This window comes from Glarea lozoyensis (assembly GCF_000409485.1).
Source record: "Glarea lozoyensis ATCC 20868 chromosome Unknown GLAREA6, whole genome shotgun sequence".
In the NCBI taxonomy this organism is placed as follows: Eukaryota; Fungi; Ascomycota; class Leotiomycetes; order Helotiales; family Helotiaceae; genus Glarea; species Glarea lozoyensis.
The window spans coordinates 499,991-516,033 of NW_007361001.1; the positions used below are offsets into that span (position 1 = coordinate 499,991).

At 44.4% G+C, this 16,043-nt stretch overlaps 6 protein-coding genes across 6 annotated transcripts; 4 read left to right on the forward strand and 2 right to left on the reverse strand.

Moving 5' to 3' along the window:
- Window positions 1-402: 402 nt before the first annotated feature.
- GLAREA_02461 (uncharacterized protein) lies at window positions 403-741 on the reverse strand (the record flags this gene model as incomplete). The annotated part of the gene is made up of 1 exon (XM_008087547.1): window positions 403-741. One exon carries the CDS (start codon window positions 739-741, stop codon window positions 403-405), a length of 339 nt encoding a protein of 112 aa, XP_008085738.1.
- A 1,831-nt stretch (window positions 742-2,572) lies between these two features.
- On the forward strand, window positions 2,573-3,657 carry GLAREA_02462 (Glutathione S-transferase (GST), C-terminal; the record flags this gene model as incomplete). Its single annotated transcript, XM_008087548.1, has 3 exons — window positions 2,573-2,672; window positions 2,723-3,474; window positions 3,529-3,657. 3 exons carry the CDS (start codon window positions 2,573-2,575, stop codon window positions 3,655-3,657), a joined length of 981 nt encoding a protein of 326 aa, XP_008085739.1.
- A 427-nt stretch (window positions 3,658-4,084) lies between these two features.
- On the forward strand, window positions 4,085-4,591 carry GLAREA_02463 (uncharacterized protein; the record flags this gene model as incomplete). Its single annotated transcript, XM_008087549.1, has 1 exon — window positions 4,085-4,591. The coding sequence occupies one exon, from the start codon at window positions 4,085-4,087 to the stop codon at window positions 4,589-4,591; it is 507 nt and encodes a 168-aa protein (XP_008085740.1).
- A 1,622-nt stretch (window positions 4,592-6,213) lies between these two features.
- On the reverse strand, window positions 6,214-7,257 carry GLAREA_02464 (Cupredoxin; the record flags this gene model as incomplete). The annotated part of the gene is made up of 1 exon (XM_008087550.1): window positions 6,214-7,257. The coding sequence occupies one exon, from the start codon at window positions 7,255-7,257 to the stop codon at window positions 6,214-6,216; it is 1,044 nt and encodes a 347-aa protein (XP_008085741.1).
- Window positions 7,258-8,701: 1,444 nt separating this feature from the next.
- GLAREA_02465 (Nicotinate/Quinolinate PRTase C-terminal) lies at window positions 8,702-9,640 on the forward strand (the record flags this gene model as incomplete). The annotated part of the gene is made up of 2 exons (XM_008087551.1): window positions 8,702-9,512; window positions 9,564-9,640. 2 exons carry the CDS (start codon window positions 8,702-8,704, stop codon window positions 9,638-9,640), a joined length of 888 nt encoding a protein of 295 aa, XP_008085742.1.
- A 3,823-nt stretch (window positions 9,641-13,463) lies between these two features.
- On the forward strand, window positions 13,464-15,038 carry GLAREA_02466 (S-adenosyl-L-methionine-dependent methyltransferase; the record flags this gene model as incomplete). Its single annotated transcript, XM_008087552.1, has 2 exons — window positions 13,464-14,319; window positions 14,374-15,038. 2 exons carry the CDS (start codon window positions 13,464-13,466, stop codon window positions 15,036-15,038), a joined length of 1,521 nt encoding a protein of 506 aa, XP_008085743.1.
- Between the last annotated feature and the right edge of the window lie 1,005 nt (window positions 15,039-16,043).

Here is a 16,043-nt window from a genome sequence, read left to right on the forward strand (position 1 = left end):
GACAAGTTGCCAAAACTAGGTTAAAAGTAGTATGTTACGTGGGCACTCAACTTGAACCGATCACCTCGATCAACGCAACTCACTAACTGATCATATTAATCCATTTACCTCAACTAGTTACTAACAGAACCGATTTTAAAAAATCACGAAAGAAAAAGTCTTGGTATTTACCACAGGTAGAAAAGCATTGATTGCAGGTCTATTAAGGAATGAAGTGTGCAATTCCAAGCGCAGAAACAAAACTGTGGATTATTATTGCTATCGCTATACTATCAAGTACTAAAAGAGTGGTTGGCTTCGTGCATCGATACGTCTATCGATACACTGCCCCGAATAGAACACCAAATGACAACTTTCCTCCTGTTCTCACTGCAATTTGTCTAGCCTCGCACGGCTCTCCATTCAGTACTTTTTGTGACGATGGGCGCGCTTCCCCTTACTAACCCACCCAGCACTCTGCGACGCACTGCTCATATCCTGCTGATATCTTCCTCGCTCTTCAGAACGAGCATAGGCATCGTCGAGCTCTCGTTCTCTTCTGGCGGCTTCGGCTCTGTCTTGGGCCCTTTGCTGTCGTTCCTCCTCAATGCGTCTCGCATTCTCTTCGTCCCGAATTTGCTGCTCTCGTCTTTGTTCCTCTCGTCTATCGACTCGGTCTCCCATTTCACGGTTTCGTTGTGCTTCATCGCCTGCTCTGCGCATCATATCTCCATTTCGTCCCAAGCGGTCAAAACCAGACATAACGTCTGAGTAGTAGGTTGTGTTTGTGGGCTTGGAAAGTGATGATACGATAAGCGGTTGTCTGATGCTGAGAGTACAGTATTGAATGCTTGGTTTGTGATGAGGGAGATGATTGAAAAAAATGAATTCATTCAATACAACGCGTCTTCTTATACTTCAACATATTCTACATCTATATTGTACACATGATCGCAATGAGTCTTCCAACCATTATGAAAGAAAGCTACGGTGAACACAAAGAGTGACAGTTCATGAACAAGTTGGAAGAAATATGTGTTTCTCCAATTAGGACAAGTATGATAAGTAGTCTCACGTCTTGTCTTCCTCCCTCGTGGTATCAGATGTCAGTCTTACTCACATCATGTCGATGGTGAAGAAGTTGAGTGTTATTCCAAGGCACATGACTGTCTTCTTCTCCATATAGGAGCTATTCCTAGGCGCGACGTTAAGCAAGGCTTTTTCCTTTATTGTTTGAATCGTAAACTAAGAGTCATTTCTATCATTATGTTGGAGTTTTCTCGGTGAATAGCTAGTATCCAGAGGCAATTTGAATTACGAGACTGAGAGACAAAGATAGTGACCTACATTACCTACACTACCTACATTACCTACATTACCTACATTGTGCTGTCATTTCCAACAACCAATGTAATAGTACCAGATTTGAAAAGGTACTTCAATATTTCTATCCCTTGGAAAAGGGCGTAAAGAGTACAGATAACACAATGTGATAATTTTGTCTCTGTGAAAATGCAAACTCGCTTAGCGAGGGAACCCCGAATGCTTCGTTCTCTCCTCGATTTCTCTCCCAACAGTTACGCCTTCCGTTTTAATTATTCACCGCATCTCATCGAAAGACAGTCACTGATGTGACAGTAGTTTTTGGTTTTCTCGATGCATCATCGATTGTCTCAACCACAGATGCCAACTGGGGCTATAGGTAACCCCTGGAATACTCGTGCTGAAGGTCACGAGACCAGACAATTGATTTCGACGTCAACCGTTTTGTTGGTTCCATGAACATTAAGTTTGGATTTTACCCTAACCGAGAACTTTGGCACACAACGCGTAGCAGGTTGTATGGGCTGGCGCTAAAAGCACCTCTATGTATGGAGCAACGGGAAACAGGATACAACACCAACACGAGCTATTAGCTGATTGATGAGTCAGTCATCTCAACTCCTAGGTTTTCGCCAGGAAATCAATTAAGCAGCAGCGTCTGCTTCAAGATCAGTCAGAAACAAAATGCGAGCTGTTCCGAAGTTTTCACAATTTTTCTTTGATTGTTCAATAGGCTAGTATCATTAATCAATTATCGTGTTATTGATCAAGATATTATAATTGACTAACTAGCCTCTCGTTTCGTCAACATTACACTTTTCACTATTCTTTCTCTAGAAAACCACTAAGGTGCTTCACCCGAATATTATATGATATAGAGCTCAAATAGATAGAAATCATAGTCAGTTCCTTATAGGTTATATACATTTTTTGTGTTATTTAGGTATTTTTCATAATTTCCACGTTTAAGTTTAACTTAATGAGTTAGCTGTTCTATTCGCTAATTACGATGAATCATTCAATTACTCGATGAATTAACCAATTTTTATATCTACTTGGTCAATCGAACAGTTGTCGAGTAGTTCGGCCAGTGCTGACAGAATGCGGGGATGAGTCGGGCCCGATGCCGATATCCCTCCGAGTCGTGAGGTTGTACCCGCTCGCTATTCCCCGCATTAGTAACTTTACGTTGCGCCAATAGTTTACCTCAACTTCTAAACACTATTTTATCACTTTTGCAAATCGACACATACAACAACAGTCTTGAACCATGGCATCAGCCTCTACGTTTAGAGATGGCGCATGGCATGGCAAAATTGAGGAAGGCGGACAATTTCCCCCGGAGGCTGGACGATACCATCTATATATCGGTACGAACCGAACCAGACACTGTTTCCAACCCATCCTAACTCATTCCTAGGCCTCTTTTGCCCCTTTGCTCACCGAGTAAACCTCATTCGACACCTCAAAGGCCTTACAGGGATAGTCGACATATCAATAGTAAAAGCCTACCCAAAAGGCGACGACAAAGGATGGCCCGGCTGGAAGTTTCCCAGCGACGACGACCCCTACGCAGATGCGACTACGGATCAGCTCTTCGGAAGCAAGTATTTGCATGAAGTTTACTTTAAGGACAAAGGAGATTACGAAGGAAAATTCAGCGTCCCGGTTGTTTGGGACAAGAAGACAAACCAAATTGTTAACAATGAGAGCTTAGAAATCCTCAGGGATTGGAACACGGCTTTCAATTCAATTCTCCCAGACAATTGCAAGACCGTGGATCTATACCCGGAAGACTTGAGAGGGAAGATTGATGAGATTGGGGCTTGGATGCAATCGGATTTGAATACCGGGGTTTACAAGGCCGGATTCGCACCTGACCAGGAAACCTACGACAGAAACGTTGTTCCTGTTTTCAAAGCACTCAATCGAATGGAAAAATTAATTGCGCAAAACGGAGGCCCTTATGTGCTCGGCTCGCGGATTACCGAGCTGGATTTACGCCTGTATCCCACGATCGTAAGATTTGACACCGCGTATGTCCAGCATTTCAAGTGTAATCTTGGGACCATCAGGCATGATTATCCGATTTTGAATGAGTGGTTGAAGAATCTTTATTGGAATGTGCCTGGGTTCAAAGAGACGATGAACTTTAAACATATCAAGGAAAATGTAAATATTTATCATTCTTGGGGACATTAGGTGGCTGACTAACACTATTCTCAGTACACCAAGAGCCACGCTGGAATCAATCCTAGAGCTATCACACCTATGGGACCTGTACCGGACGTCGAATCTAATCCACAACTAGACTGGGAGAATATCCAGCCTGGAGAAGTGCAGCTACCCGAATAGGCTTTTAGTTGGGCGTCGCAAATGTATATGACGACGAGGCTTCCAGCCGTTACAGTAACTCGCTCTTCCCGCGCTTGATAACGTCTATTTACTCAGTCAATTCTGATCGTTGTCTGTTTTGTTTGGGGCTTCTCGAACTATGTCGATTTAACCAATGCGCGAGAGAATTCTTACTTTCGACGAATTCGACGTTCGGGCCGCTTCTCAAATGGTGGCTGAATGTAGGCGTACCTGATTTTACGGCACATGACGACCTTAACTAAAAACTTGGTACATATCCTCAGCCGTGATCTCTCCTATAGGTCGCTTGCTAAGCGAGGTGTGTTGTCACCTCACGCTTCCAACTTGTATTCTGACCACCTCAATACACCCTCACCATCATGGTCTCCTACAGAAAACCACGTAATCTCACGTTCTATATCTCAAGATGAACACGATCTTCAAAAACCTCTCGGAATTCTTCACGCCTGAGAATGAATCCTCGAGTTCTGAGCTACAACGAGCGTGGCCGGTAGACCAATCACAATCTCACACTCGCGAAACATCCGATGACGGATCACGAGGGACTTCGATCTTCAATTTCCCGAGAAGTAGCAAGACAAAACAGTTTATTGAGCGACGGGTTTCGAAAGTTGCAGTTGGACAATTTTTCAATAAGGTGCAATCGTGGTTTGAGTCTAGCGATGAGGATGATGGGTTTCTCGCTTATAGCGCGGAGGATGTGAATTATGTCCCGGGGTTTGGTGTCGAGATTAAGAAGGAGAATGAGAGTAATGTAATGATAGTGCGGCAGGAGAATGATCGTTGGGAAAAGAGGAGGTGGAGGGATGAGGTGGTCAGGGAGGAGGACGAGTCGAGGGGCTTGTCGAGAACGAAGAGTTTTAGTGAGCCGCCGAGAGGGAGGAAGAGGAGTAGGAGTGTTGAGGGGAAGTGAAGGTGAAAGGGAAAGCAAAGAAATGTGGGGTTGGTAGTGAGTGTTCTGTGCATATCATGCACCAACTTGGTAAAGAGTATCGAGGAAGGCGTCGGGATGTTTCTTTGCATCCGTGGTTTAGGGAGAGCGGTGCCTGATGAAAGCTACGTTACATGTCCAAAAGTTATCGGTTGAAGAGACGCTATATCTTCGACAGCTATTAGCTGACTTAATTAAACTTATCATAAACCCGGGTTCTTGAAGTTTCGGAAGTCATAATCTAAGACCCTTAAATTCACCTCTCTATTGTCGACAAAGCGGTACCACGAGCTAATCAGCTTACATTCTTTGCATAAAATCTTTGGACATTATACATGAAATTGAAAAGCGTCTTGAAACTTAATAATTGTTACATAAATCGATGCGCCCTAATTGACAATGCGCGCACCCTCTGGGTTCGAGGATGCAATTCGCCATATCTCCCAAACTAACCAACCCTATCGCGCAGTCCCCTCTTAATTCTAAATCAATACTAATTAAACAACCCCTTTCTACTCTAATAAACTCGACTTCATTATTCTAGGTAGACTTCCGCTAAAGCTATTTCGGCCGTTTATCCCATTAGTACGTGTCGAGTATAACACTTTATATAATCCGGACATAGTAAAGCGGTTTAATATTCTGTTAATTAAATCACTTTAACAATTAAATACATTCGTAGTCTCCTTATTAAAACCCACATATTAGCAAACGCGTCCGAGTACTATAAGGTAAAAAAATATTTACGTCAGATACCCTTAAAGTATATTAGAAATACTATAATAATACCTCTAAGCTATTAGAACTAGAAAACCACCCTTAAACCTAATACCCCTACTCTTATATCTCATTAAGCGCGCGAAATGAAGTCTAACAAAATAAAACCTCTATAAAGTTTAAACCCTCTAACTAACATATCCCACGTTCAAGAAGCGTAGTATACCCCTTACTACACTAGAGAGGGCTAAATTAATACTTCTAAGAGATAGATAATAGAAAAGATACCTAACCTATAAATCTCGACCGAGGAAATTCACTATACCATTCCAGCGAGCTTTGTTTTCCTTCGAGAAGAAGCGATGAGTATTTATCCTTATCTAAGATTAGCCATATACTATAAAGCTCGCCGCTATTCCATATATAACTACGCTCGGAACATCGCGACGTACTAGGAATTGAATAATCCGGTTTTGCGCCCCTCCTGACTCCTAAATACAGATTGCGATATTACACAATTGCCGTGTTAGACAAGAAATTGCGACGCCCGACGAGATGAAATTCGTGGAGGACGGAGAAGGATCTTGAGTATTAGGTATTCGGAAAGTCGAAAGGTGGATTTTAGAAAAGGAGTGCCTTCTAGAAAGTTTACGAGGCGGGAGAGGCCATATTGTCAGTGCGTCTACTCAGTGGTAAGTGACGTGTCACGGCAATCAAAAAACTTCTTAGTCAATTTTGAGTAAATTTTCATTCCTATTATTTGTGATACGGCACAACAATAATGCAGCTATACAATCCAATCTAGTTCTAGTGTCAAACTCCAAGCAATGCTAATTTTAATTTCGTGACTTCATTATGGGATGTTTTACCGCGCTATTCCACCGGCCTTAAGCAAAGTAACCACGACGAGCCTTAACCGCCGGACGATTGTACGGTCCATGAGCCGATGGCGCCGAGACGCCAGGGACGTAGATCCCGCCTGTTGGAGCCGCGGTGCCAGATGTTATGGCGGAAGAGGAGGATAGGGCTGGTACACCTGGGATGTAGATGCCACCAGTAGAGGAAGCGACACCGGAAGTCGTGGTTGGTTTGCCAGTCGAGATAGGAGTGGCCGTAGCGGTATCAGTCGCGCGGCTCAAGAACTCGGGGAACTTGTTGCCCGGGTTGACGGCGAGGACCATTCCCTTCTTGCAGTGGGCCCCTTGGGCGCAGTAAAACCAGAGAGGGGTGGAGACTTCAACCTTGTAGTCACGGAATATGAGGCCGGTCTTACTTGCGTTGTTGAATTGGTTGAAGCCGGTGTTAAACCCGCCTGCGAGTGGTTTGCAAGGCTCGAGGAAGGAGGATTGGGTTACGGTGTGGTTGGTAGAGTTGAAGTCGAAGCGGATGATATCGCCGATTTGGGCGGTGACTTGGTTGTCTTTGTATTTGAGATCGCCGTCGGCGCCAACGATAACGAGATGGACTTTGCCAGTGCCAGTTGGGGGTGTGACAGTGGTTGTGCTAGCTGGTGGTGGCGGTGGTGGGGTAGGCATCCATGTTGGCTTTGGTCCATTGGTGACTGTGGATGTCACGGTTGTTGGAAGGCCGTTGATGACGGTAACGCTGATGTTGACGATAATGACGGTGACGGTGTTCTGCTCATAAACAGCGACGGTGCAGTCGTGGCTTCCAGTGCCAGTTGGATAGACCCAGACTGAGGTTTTGGTTCCGGAGTAATCAACAGAGGTGACTTGAGAGCCGGCTGTTGTCACATAGGGTGGCTTGATAGCAGCTGCAGTGACTTGCGAGTTTGCAGTGGCACAGGCAGTCACAGTGACAGTTTCAGTGACTGTGTATGGCGGTGGATCTATACAGACGACTTCTTGAATGTGGTTCGCGGCTCCAATGCTGAGGAGACCAGCAAGGGTAGAAAGAGTCGAGAACTTCATGGTGATATTCAGTCTGAGCTTCGACTTCGCGTTTGATATTAATGGATTAATTTACTAGTAGTGAGTAACGATCGACAGACGAAGCGACTGTGTCAAAGAAAGTGACTGAGGAAGAGAGAAGGAAATTAGGGGATAGTTAGTTGGGGAGAAGGAATATGAGAGGCGGCTCGACTTTGTTATATATATTTCAAGCTGCCATGCTTAGGTCATTGTGGTGGTATGATTACTGCTGAATTCGTGATCGAGCTCTGCCGAGTCGTGCCACCTCACCGAAGTACCTCGTGAAGTCCGGAAAGCGGCCGACCCGGAATAGCTCTGCTAAGCATAAGGCTATAGGAAAGAAATTGTGGTCCACAATAATAGAACATTATTTGCATAGCATGATTCAGCTCGCAAAAAACCATCTCATTGGAAATTTAAGCGCGAGGACGGACGCCATTGGCTTGCTGATGGCAGCTTACAATTTTTTGATTGGATGGATTACAGAAATATCCATTTGGATCCGAATAAACGGCGTGTAATCTTCTCGGATGCGCTGGGATTCGGCTACTTGTTGTCAGCATAGACGCCATTTGCCAGCTATACGGCCTGCAAGCCAGACACGAGGATACCCGGGACAGAAAAGCTTAAAAATAGCCAGTGACGTTCTGGAAGAAATTCTTGGACATCAGCTCAGACAAAATATTGAATAAACTTGGTTCTGACGAATGGAAAAGCGGTCGTGATGTTGACCGTACATATGGGACGATGCTCGAGGCTCACTAAGACCTATTGAGAAAGTGCTCGGCCGCTAGGAAATGGTCAATTCTCAACGCTGACAGATCTTTGTGCTGCTGAAGGATGACTGTTGATGGAATACGAGAAAATCAAACGTATCTGAACGTGATTGAGCAGGAATAATGACGCTAACTTGTAGGAGAATTAATCGGACTCGAATAGTAAATTCGAAGAGAGAAGAAAGAAAAGAAGCTTTTTTTCAATATTTCACCTCGTACTCGAGTGCGTACTTCGCGCGGTCCGATGGTTTAGAGAACAGTAAAGAACTCGAATTCCACGAGGGTATGAACAGAAGGCCGCCCGCCACTTGGCGGGCGTACTGAATAGTAACAACAGTGATGCAACTTGGTGAAAGATGGGCAAGAAGGGAGATGACGAGCTGAAGTATTTTAGATGCGGTGGCAGTTCACCAAAGCGGTGAGCGGTGAGGTTCGCGGGATGTTCAGGCCGCGGCCCGAAGTTGATCCGATTCAGGACAAAAGCCCGCCTTGCCCCGGCTCGAGCCCGGTCATCTTTCGATGACCCCACCAAACGGAACCACAAACGATGACTTCGATATCGCAACCACAGCATTTTGGTATCGCCTTCTCAAATACGAAAAGGCTATTGCTCTTGTCAAACAGAATATCAAGTTGAATCTTATATTGTGCACAAACCTGCAATAATCATGGCACTACAACATGGCAACCCCGCCGACCTTCTCCCCGTCCACTGGAAGTCGCAAATCACAGCATGGTTCGCTGAAGATACACCATCTTTCGACTACGGCGGGTTCGTAGTCGGCGACAGCGAGCGGACGGCTACTTTATACGGGAAATCGAAAGGCATCCTTGCCGGCGTGCCATTCTTCGACGAGATATTCGCACAAGCTGGATGTACTGTGAAATGGCATCTCAAAGAAGGGACCCTGGTAGACCCAGGAGCCAAAGGCAAGGTCGCCGTCGCGACAGTCACTGGTCCAGTACGAAAGCTGTTACTCGGGGAAAGAGTAGCGCTGAACACGCTAAGTCGATGTTCTGGGATCGCCACGAAATCGAGAACGATGGAGGACCTGGTGCGGAAGGCGGGATATAAGGGTATACTTGCTGGAACAAGGAAGACTACGCCTGGATTTAGGTTGGTGGAGAAATACGGGATGATCGTTGGTGGTGTTGATGGTCATCGACATGATTTGTCGAGTATGACTATGTTGAAGGATAATCATATCTGGGCGAGGGGAAGCATAACGGAAGCTGTGAAGGCTGCAAAGTCGGTAGGTGGATTTGCCTTGAAGGTCGAGGTGGAGGTGGATAATGAGGAGGCGGCTGACGAGGCTATCGCTGCGGGTGCGGATATTGTTATGTTGGATAATTATGATGGGGATGGCTTGAAGGTTGCGGCGAGGAGTATCAAGCAGAGGTGGGCTGGCAAGCGCGAGTTCCTGCTTGAGTGCAGTGGAGGTCTCACTGCTGAGAATGTAGAGACCTATATCAATAATGGTGAGTTGATTCAGTTCTCTGCATGTAAATATGGTGCTGACCTGCCTTTAGATATTGATATCATATCGACAAGTTCGATACACCAGGGCGTGCCCCATGTCGACTTCTCGTTGAAGATCGATCACTAAATTAATCATAATATTTACTCAACAACATCCCAACTCTACAGTACCTCCTATCGTCGGAAAGCCGTTGGATTCGAACTCGAATCTCGACAATCTCACATTTGGTACCTTGTGCATTTCTCTAATTCTGTCGTCCTCCAACCTCCAACCCCACTACCTCCTCACTACTTTACGCAGTGCCTCGCCACTTTTCTTCACCCCCTTCATCACCTCACATCGCGAACCCCAACACACCCGCCCCAACCAAACTAACACCCACAACCACCCACCCCTGCCTTACAATCCCCCTCACCCCCAAATTCCACCCCCGATCCCAAACCAAATGTCCCACCCCATTAACCCCATGAAACACAAACGGCAGCGCCACCCCCGTCTTCACCATCCCCTTCACCCCTTCGCCCAACCCGCCAAATACCTCCACCAAACTATTACTATCAAACCCATACCCGAACCATGGCGCCACGAGGTATGAGAACCCGAAGATGTAAAAAGTTCCGGAGAGAAAACAGCCGGTTATTCGGTGGAGCGGGGAGGTTATGTAGTTTATTTGCGGTCGGTAGATGGAGAGATGCGGGGATGTTGGACGGTTTAGGCGTTGGGAGATGAGGAGTTGGTGGGCGGTGGAGGGGGTGAGGGGGTGGATTTTGGGGTGGGATGAGGTTTGTCTAGGGGGGTGTTAGTGTTTGTGGATGGGGTTGATGAGGGTTGTGTACCTGGTTTGGGGGGTGTGAGGTTTTGAGAGTGTTGTGAGGGCTGATCTGTAGAGAATTGAAGGGCGGGATAGTTGTTGAGCGCCTAGTGGTGGTGGTGAGTAAAACTCTTGGGATGGGGAGGGATGTATACCTCGCGACCTCGTGAGTCTGGAAAACGTACGCATATACATCTTCCTCTTCGATCTGTTATTAGAATTAAATCTCCTTTTCCCTTTTCCGCTGCTCTCATAAATATCAATACAACCCTCGGTTATACACCTCCCGGGTATACCCGCACTACATTTATTCCCGCTAGAACACACTTATATCCACGAAAATAACAGCTATGAAGCAATTCCTCACTCATCCTAAATGTATAATTGGATAATCTTTCGTGATGTGATTCCCGCCAAGAATATCCATCTCCTTGGCGCTCGCGCTTCGGCGTTGAGGTTGTGGCCGAGATGGCGAGGGACTGAGCGTTCACCTACGAGGTGAAAGGTGGACTTGGGGAGTTAGGGAGTTAGGGAGTTGGAAGCACGGTTTATGGGATATGGTTATTTAATATAATATATCTTTCTGGGGACAGGGGTAGTAGTTATCTAAGAGGGTTGTAACTTTTACGATTATAATTGAAAGATTACGACTTATGCGATTTATACTACTCTTGAGAGGTCTTGTAGCTTTTGGGATTGGAGTAGTATTGTAGCGTGTAAGAGAGTGTTTTTGACCCAGATAACTTCATGATTAGGACCGACTTTTTAATCCCGTCATAGTCCCAGCCGCGATTCTGGGATTAGATAGTTCTTGCGGAGCTCTGAAACAGAGGAAGCATAAATTACATGGAATTATAGACCTAAACTTTAATAGGAAGTTAAAAGGTAATCCTAGAATTTACAATACCTCTCTATTGAGTTGTCTGGCATTGAGAAGAGTGTGAACACATGTGGATAGTAGATGGTAAGGTTTGTTTGAGGGGATCTGGGAGTTTTGAGATATTTTTAAGTGGGTTATTAGTATCCTAAGTTGTTTGATGGGGGACCACGAGTCTTGTGTCTATGTTCTTTTTCGACTGTTAGTGTGAGCTGGTATGGACGACTCATTGCTGGAAGTTGCCTGCGACGTAAATTCCGTATTTTGGCAGTAATAGATGGGGTAACGACGTCTGTAAACAGGCTGAACTAAACAAGGCTTGAACGGTGCTTCGTGTCGATAACGGTTTTTGAGTTCGAATCTACATGACAGTACATGTTGGAGACAATGACTTCACGAAGTAGTCCAGCTCGGGCACGCGACTGGAACGCGAGACTACTATTTAAGCGTGGAAAGTAGGTCGCATGAATTTTTTTCATGGGATTTGGGAGTTCCTGTTTATCTAAATACATTACTGGTACACTTAGATTAGTTGGGGACTAGAGTCGTAATCGGTATTGACTTTTGACGGTTAGCGTGGGCAGATATGGACGAATTGTTGCTTAGAGTTGTTAGAATTGCAGACAGTTTTTAACACACGTTTGCAACTACCTTGGATTAATCCTTAAGGTCGTCCCTCACGAGAAGTAAGGGACGGTCTCCTTGATTGCGTGCTTTGTTCTGTTCGGCCTCCACATCTTTCACATACTTAGCAGTCTTGCCGGTAATCAATTTAGTCAGGCTAAGATGTTAGTCAATCCTCTAGATACTATGATTAATAGACTGCCTAGAATGTTGATAAATATAACATAAGTGTTAGCTTAATTCTCTACGTGCGAGTGGGAAATGAATAATAAAGCGATAGATTGTTAGTGTTTTTCAATGAATTGAAGCTTAGATTGTCTAGCCTTTAGTTTAGTCTCCTACTTCCACACATCTATAGAAATCTATCATATTTTACAGATCTCTCACACCATAGCTTCATCTTTGTCCTATTACGAGAGCAGTAGTTACTAATTAGCGTGCACTTTTAAACACAGACGAAGACGTGTAAGAATAACATCGGGAGCTACTCGTACAGGCCACCGCTTTAAACCGTGGAGTAAAATTAGTGCGTACTTGATACGTCGCACTTGTACTACTTGTAGTTACCGAGAATGTGCAAAACTTTTGTTTGATGTGAATTACCATGCATGTATAACATCCACGAATCAGAGTGCCACAAGACGTACCAGCGCACTGTCACGACCCTCTGGTCTTACCAGAGAAAGTTTGTATTTAATGTGGAATTCAGTGCGTGTTGTCATCCGACGCTGAAGCTTTGGGTGCACTTGTACTTGTCCAGTTCAATGATTTGGGAACAGCTCTCTTTGGTCATGTTTGATGCAGGTGCGCCGCCAGACCTGTAAGCGTCCGCTAAGATATTGCAAGAATTCTGACACGTTTATCACTCTGAGATGGTTATTTTTGATTCCTAACACTAACATATTAATGCATAAGTTAATAGTCGCTCTGCATGTAGTTTTTAGGATTACATGATACGCTGTTCTTGGATAGTCACTGTACCATCCTTGACCTTAACACTTATTAGTTCACATCCGCCACCTTGATATCATGATGTGAGCAATATAGCCCGGTCTGATATGAAAGCTATTCTGGAACTGATAAACATCTCAACTAGGTCATCTTAGAGGTATATTTAAACTTTATTTAAATTAGCAGATGTAGTTATAGACGTTCATATAGTGCTGAACTTGTTATTTTACTGCGCGCCATGACAAAATTACATAAAAAGGGAACTGGAAATTCAGTTTAGCGGTGCTTTTCCTGCACCTCTCAGGAAGTGCACAAATTTGTTCTATATTGAACCTGATAACCGTTCTACATTGGTATGAGATTCTATTTGCTTATTGGCTGCCAACTACCTCACACAAATCATCCTGCGTCCCTTTGCGTAATAATGCCACTTGGAGCTTGCATTAACTAGGATCTGGTACAAAGGATTACAGAGACAGGTTTTCTGTAAAAAGCTAGTCTAGCACCATGCAGCACAAATTCGTGGCAGTTTGTAGGCTTTGTGGAAAAGAATTAAAATGTATGACTTATAGACAGCAAAGCTTCAAAAATATTTCTGTATAAGAAGCAATACAACCGAAGCTTTGTCGCGACATTGAATTTGCATATCAACTCACTCAAAATATCACTATTCTGAGAACAAAATCATGGCAACGACTTCCCAACAAGCTCTCGACGCCGAAAAGCTTTTCGATGAGATCAACTTTTCTTACAAGGTCGCTTTCAGAGACAACCCCACGCTTCAAAAGGTCTTCCAGGAAGCTCTAGAAGATCCTGGAAATGCGCGTGCCTCTATACTCGATGTCGGTTGCGGGACAGGTGGTCCCGTTTCATCGACGCTTGTCGCAGCCGGTCACGATGTTACTGACATCGACGTCTGGCAAGTCATGAATGGCCTTTGCGGGAAAAACATCAGAGAGAAATTTCTCAAAGCAGATACGACGACATTTGAGCCAGAGAAACGGTTCGACGCGATATTCGCCATCTTCTCTTTGTTGCAAATGCCCTACCGAACGGTGTACTCCACGATTTTCAAGTTTGCTTCGTGGTTGAAGCCGGGCGGCACTCTCATCCTGGGAACAGTCCCAAGTGACGACTTGGTTGTGGATAAAAGGCTTCTCGATACCTCTGGCGAGTTCATAGATGGGATCGATGTTCGATTCATGGATGACATGATTAAGTGTACGTTTGGCACGCCAAATGGTTGGAAGAGGCTTGTTGAGGCAGTAGGGTTTGAGATTATGCGCATGGAACACTCCTCTTTTAAAGCAAAAGTCCCAGCTTCCTACTCTCAACAGCATCTTTTCCTCACTTGCATGCTGGGCGCTAAGAACTCTTTGATGGGTCCGTACCCTTTACCATCTACCTACTGCCTTCCGTTCATGCTGAGCGACGAGGCGTGGAGACCATTTCAAGAAAGACTTACACGATTCGAATTTGAAGCCGTGATGAAAGCGGTGGAAGACAATGTTGAAATCCTTGACGTGGGAAGTGGTTACGGAGGTAAGTAGAATCTGGTAGCTTTCGTTGACGCTTCAGATTTTGACTCCAGTATAGATCTCCCCAAAGCGATCGCTCAAAAGTTAGGAAAATCCTATGCCATCGAGCCAAATCCTGATCGGATGCAAGTCATCGAAAACCGAAACACTGATTTGGGAGTTCAGATCAAACAAGGAAGGGCAGAAGCATTACCATACTCAGACGACAGCTTCGATGCTGTTGTAGCAATGTGGATTTTACACTATGTCAGTGACGTTGAGAAAGCCCTAGAGGAGATGGTTCGAGTCGCAAATCGGAAAGCTGCCAACGCACGAATCGTTATTGTTCGAGGAGCCCCCGACAATGAATTGGTCAACCTCATCAACAATATTTGCGCTCCAATTGCAGCGCTAGACGCCAAAGAGAATTATGTCAGTCATCAGGGTTTTCTGCTTACAACTGCCACCAGAATATTCAGTAAGAATGGATTTGGGGATATAAGTCTAGAGCGAGTGCATGCACATTGCAACTTCCCTGAAACGGACTTCACTTTACGCTGCTCGAAAGCGGCAGAGATTTTATCTGAATTTTGGTATCGTGACCATCCTCGACTTGAGCAGATGAGAACAGCATTGCTTCCTGCTTTGGAGAAACATTTTGAAGATAGTCCATTTAAGATCGGTGATCAAGCTGTTATGCTTGTGGCAAAACCAACGCCATCACTTGATTTGGTGACAGTCTGATGGGAGAGGACAAGGTTGCTACGTGCTAGACGTTTGCGAGGCAACGTGAATGGTGTTTACAGCAGCGCTCTCGATAGATGGTTTTCTCATGAATGATTGATAGGTGGGTTAGATTAGATTAGAATAGATAGTACAATTTAGTTAACAGTCGATTATAAGTTAGTGCTTTTCTCGATAATTAGATGTTTATTGTCTAGGTATATATACAGTAGATTAACGATTTAGTATTATTAACTAGTGATGATATCGCTTTTTATGACCTTATAATCTAATAGTATAAATGTGCTTTTTAATTTACTATACTAAACACACTGACTTATATCATGATATCGTAAGAGGGAATACAAATATTGACAGTTGGTGAAATGTTCTAAGTTGTTTTGTGAAGTGAATCTTACGATTATACATCCACCCGACTCCACCGGTTCATCTTCGAAGAGCCGAAACTAGGTTTTAATCGACAAAACAGCCAGTCAGTTTTAGTCCTCGATGATATTTTTTGGTTTGTCTTACAATATATGTATATTATCTCTCGAAAATGAATTGAGATTTAACGACTAAACGTCTGATGCCCCGAAAATACTACGATCCTGCGCATTCCGGAATCTGCTACAAAATAAAAAGGTATTCGGGGAGGATGTAGAAATGTTTCGACTAGAGAGAGGGCTGCAAAGCCTGTAAGAAAAGCTTGAGCGAATGGAACGGACGTGGGAATTGTTGTTTGGCGCTGGAAAATTAAGATGTTTGGGGAAGGTCATCGTCAGTATAGTACTAAACAAGGTGTTTTATCAGGTAATCAATCATCTTATTTTCCGTTCGTGAAATTATTTTATAGTTAGGGTCGGCTAATAGTGCCACAATTAGTTGCTTCGAACCTTCGATTTTGCGATTGTCAATCCGATGGAACCGATGCAATCCACATGCAATGGAACTTTTGTGCACAAAGAGATAATTCTGAGAGTTGCGGATAAGAATGCATTACACTAACTAGACACAAAAGTGACT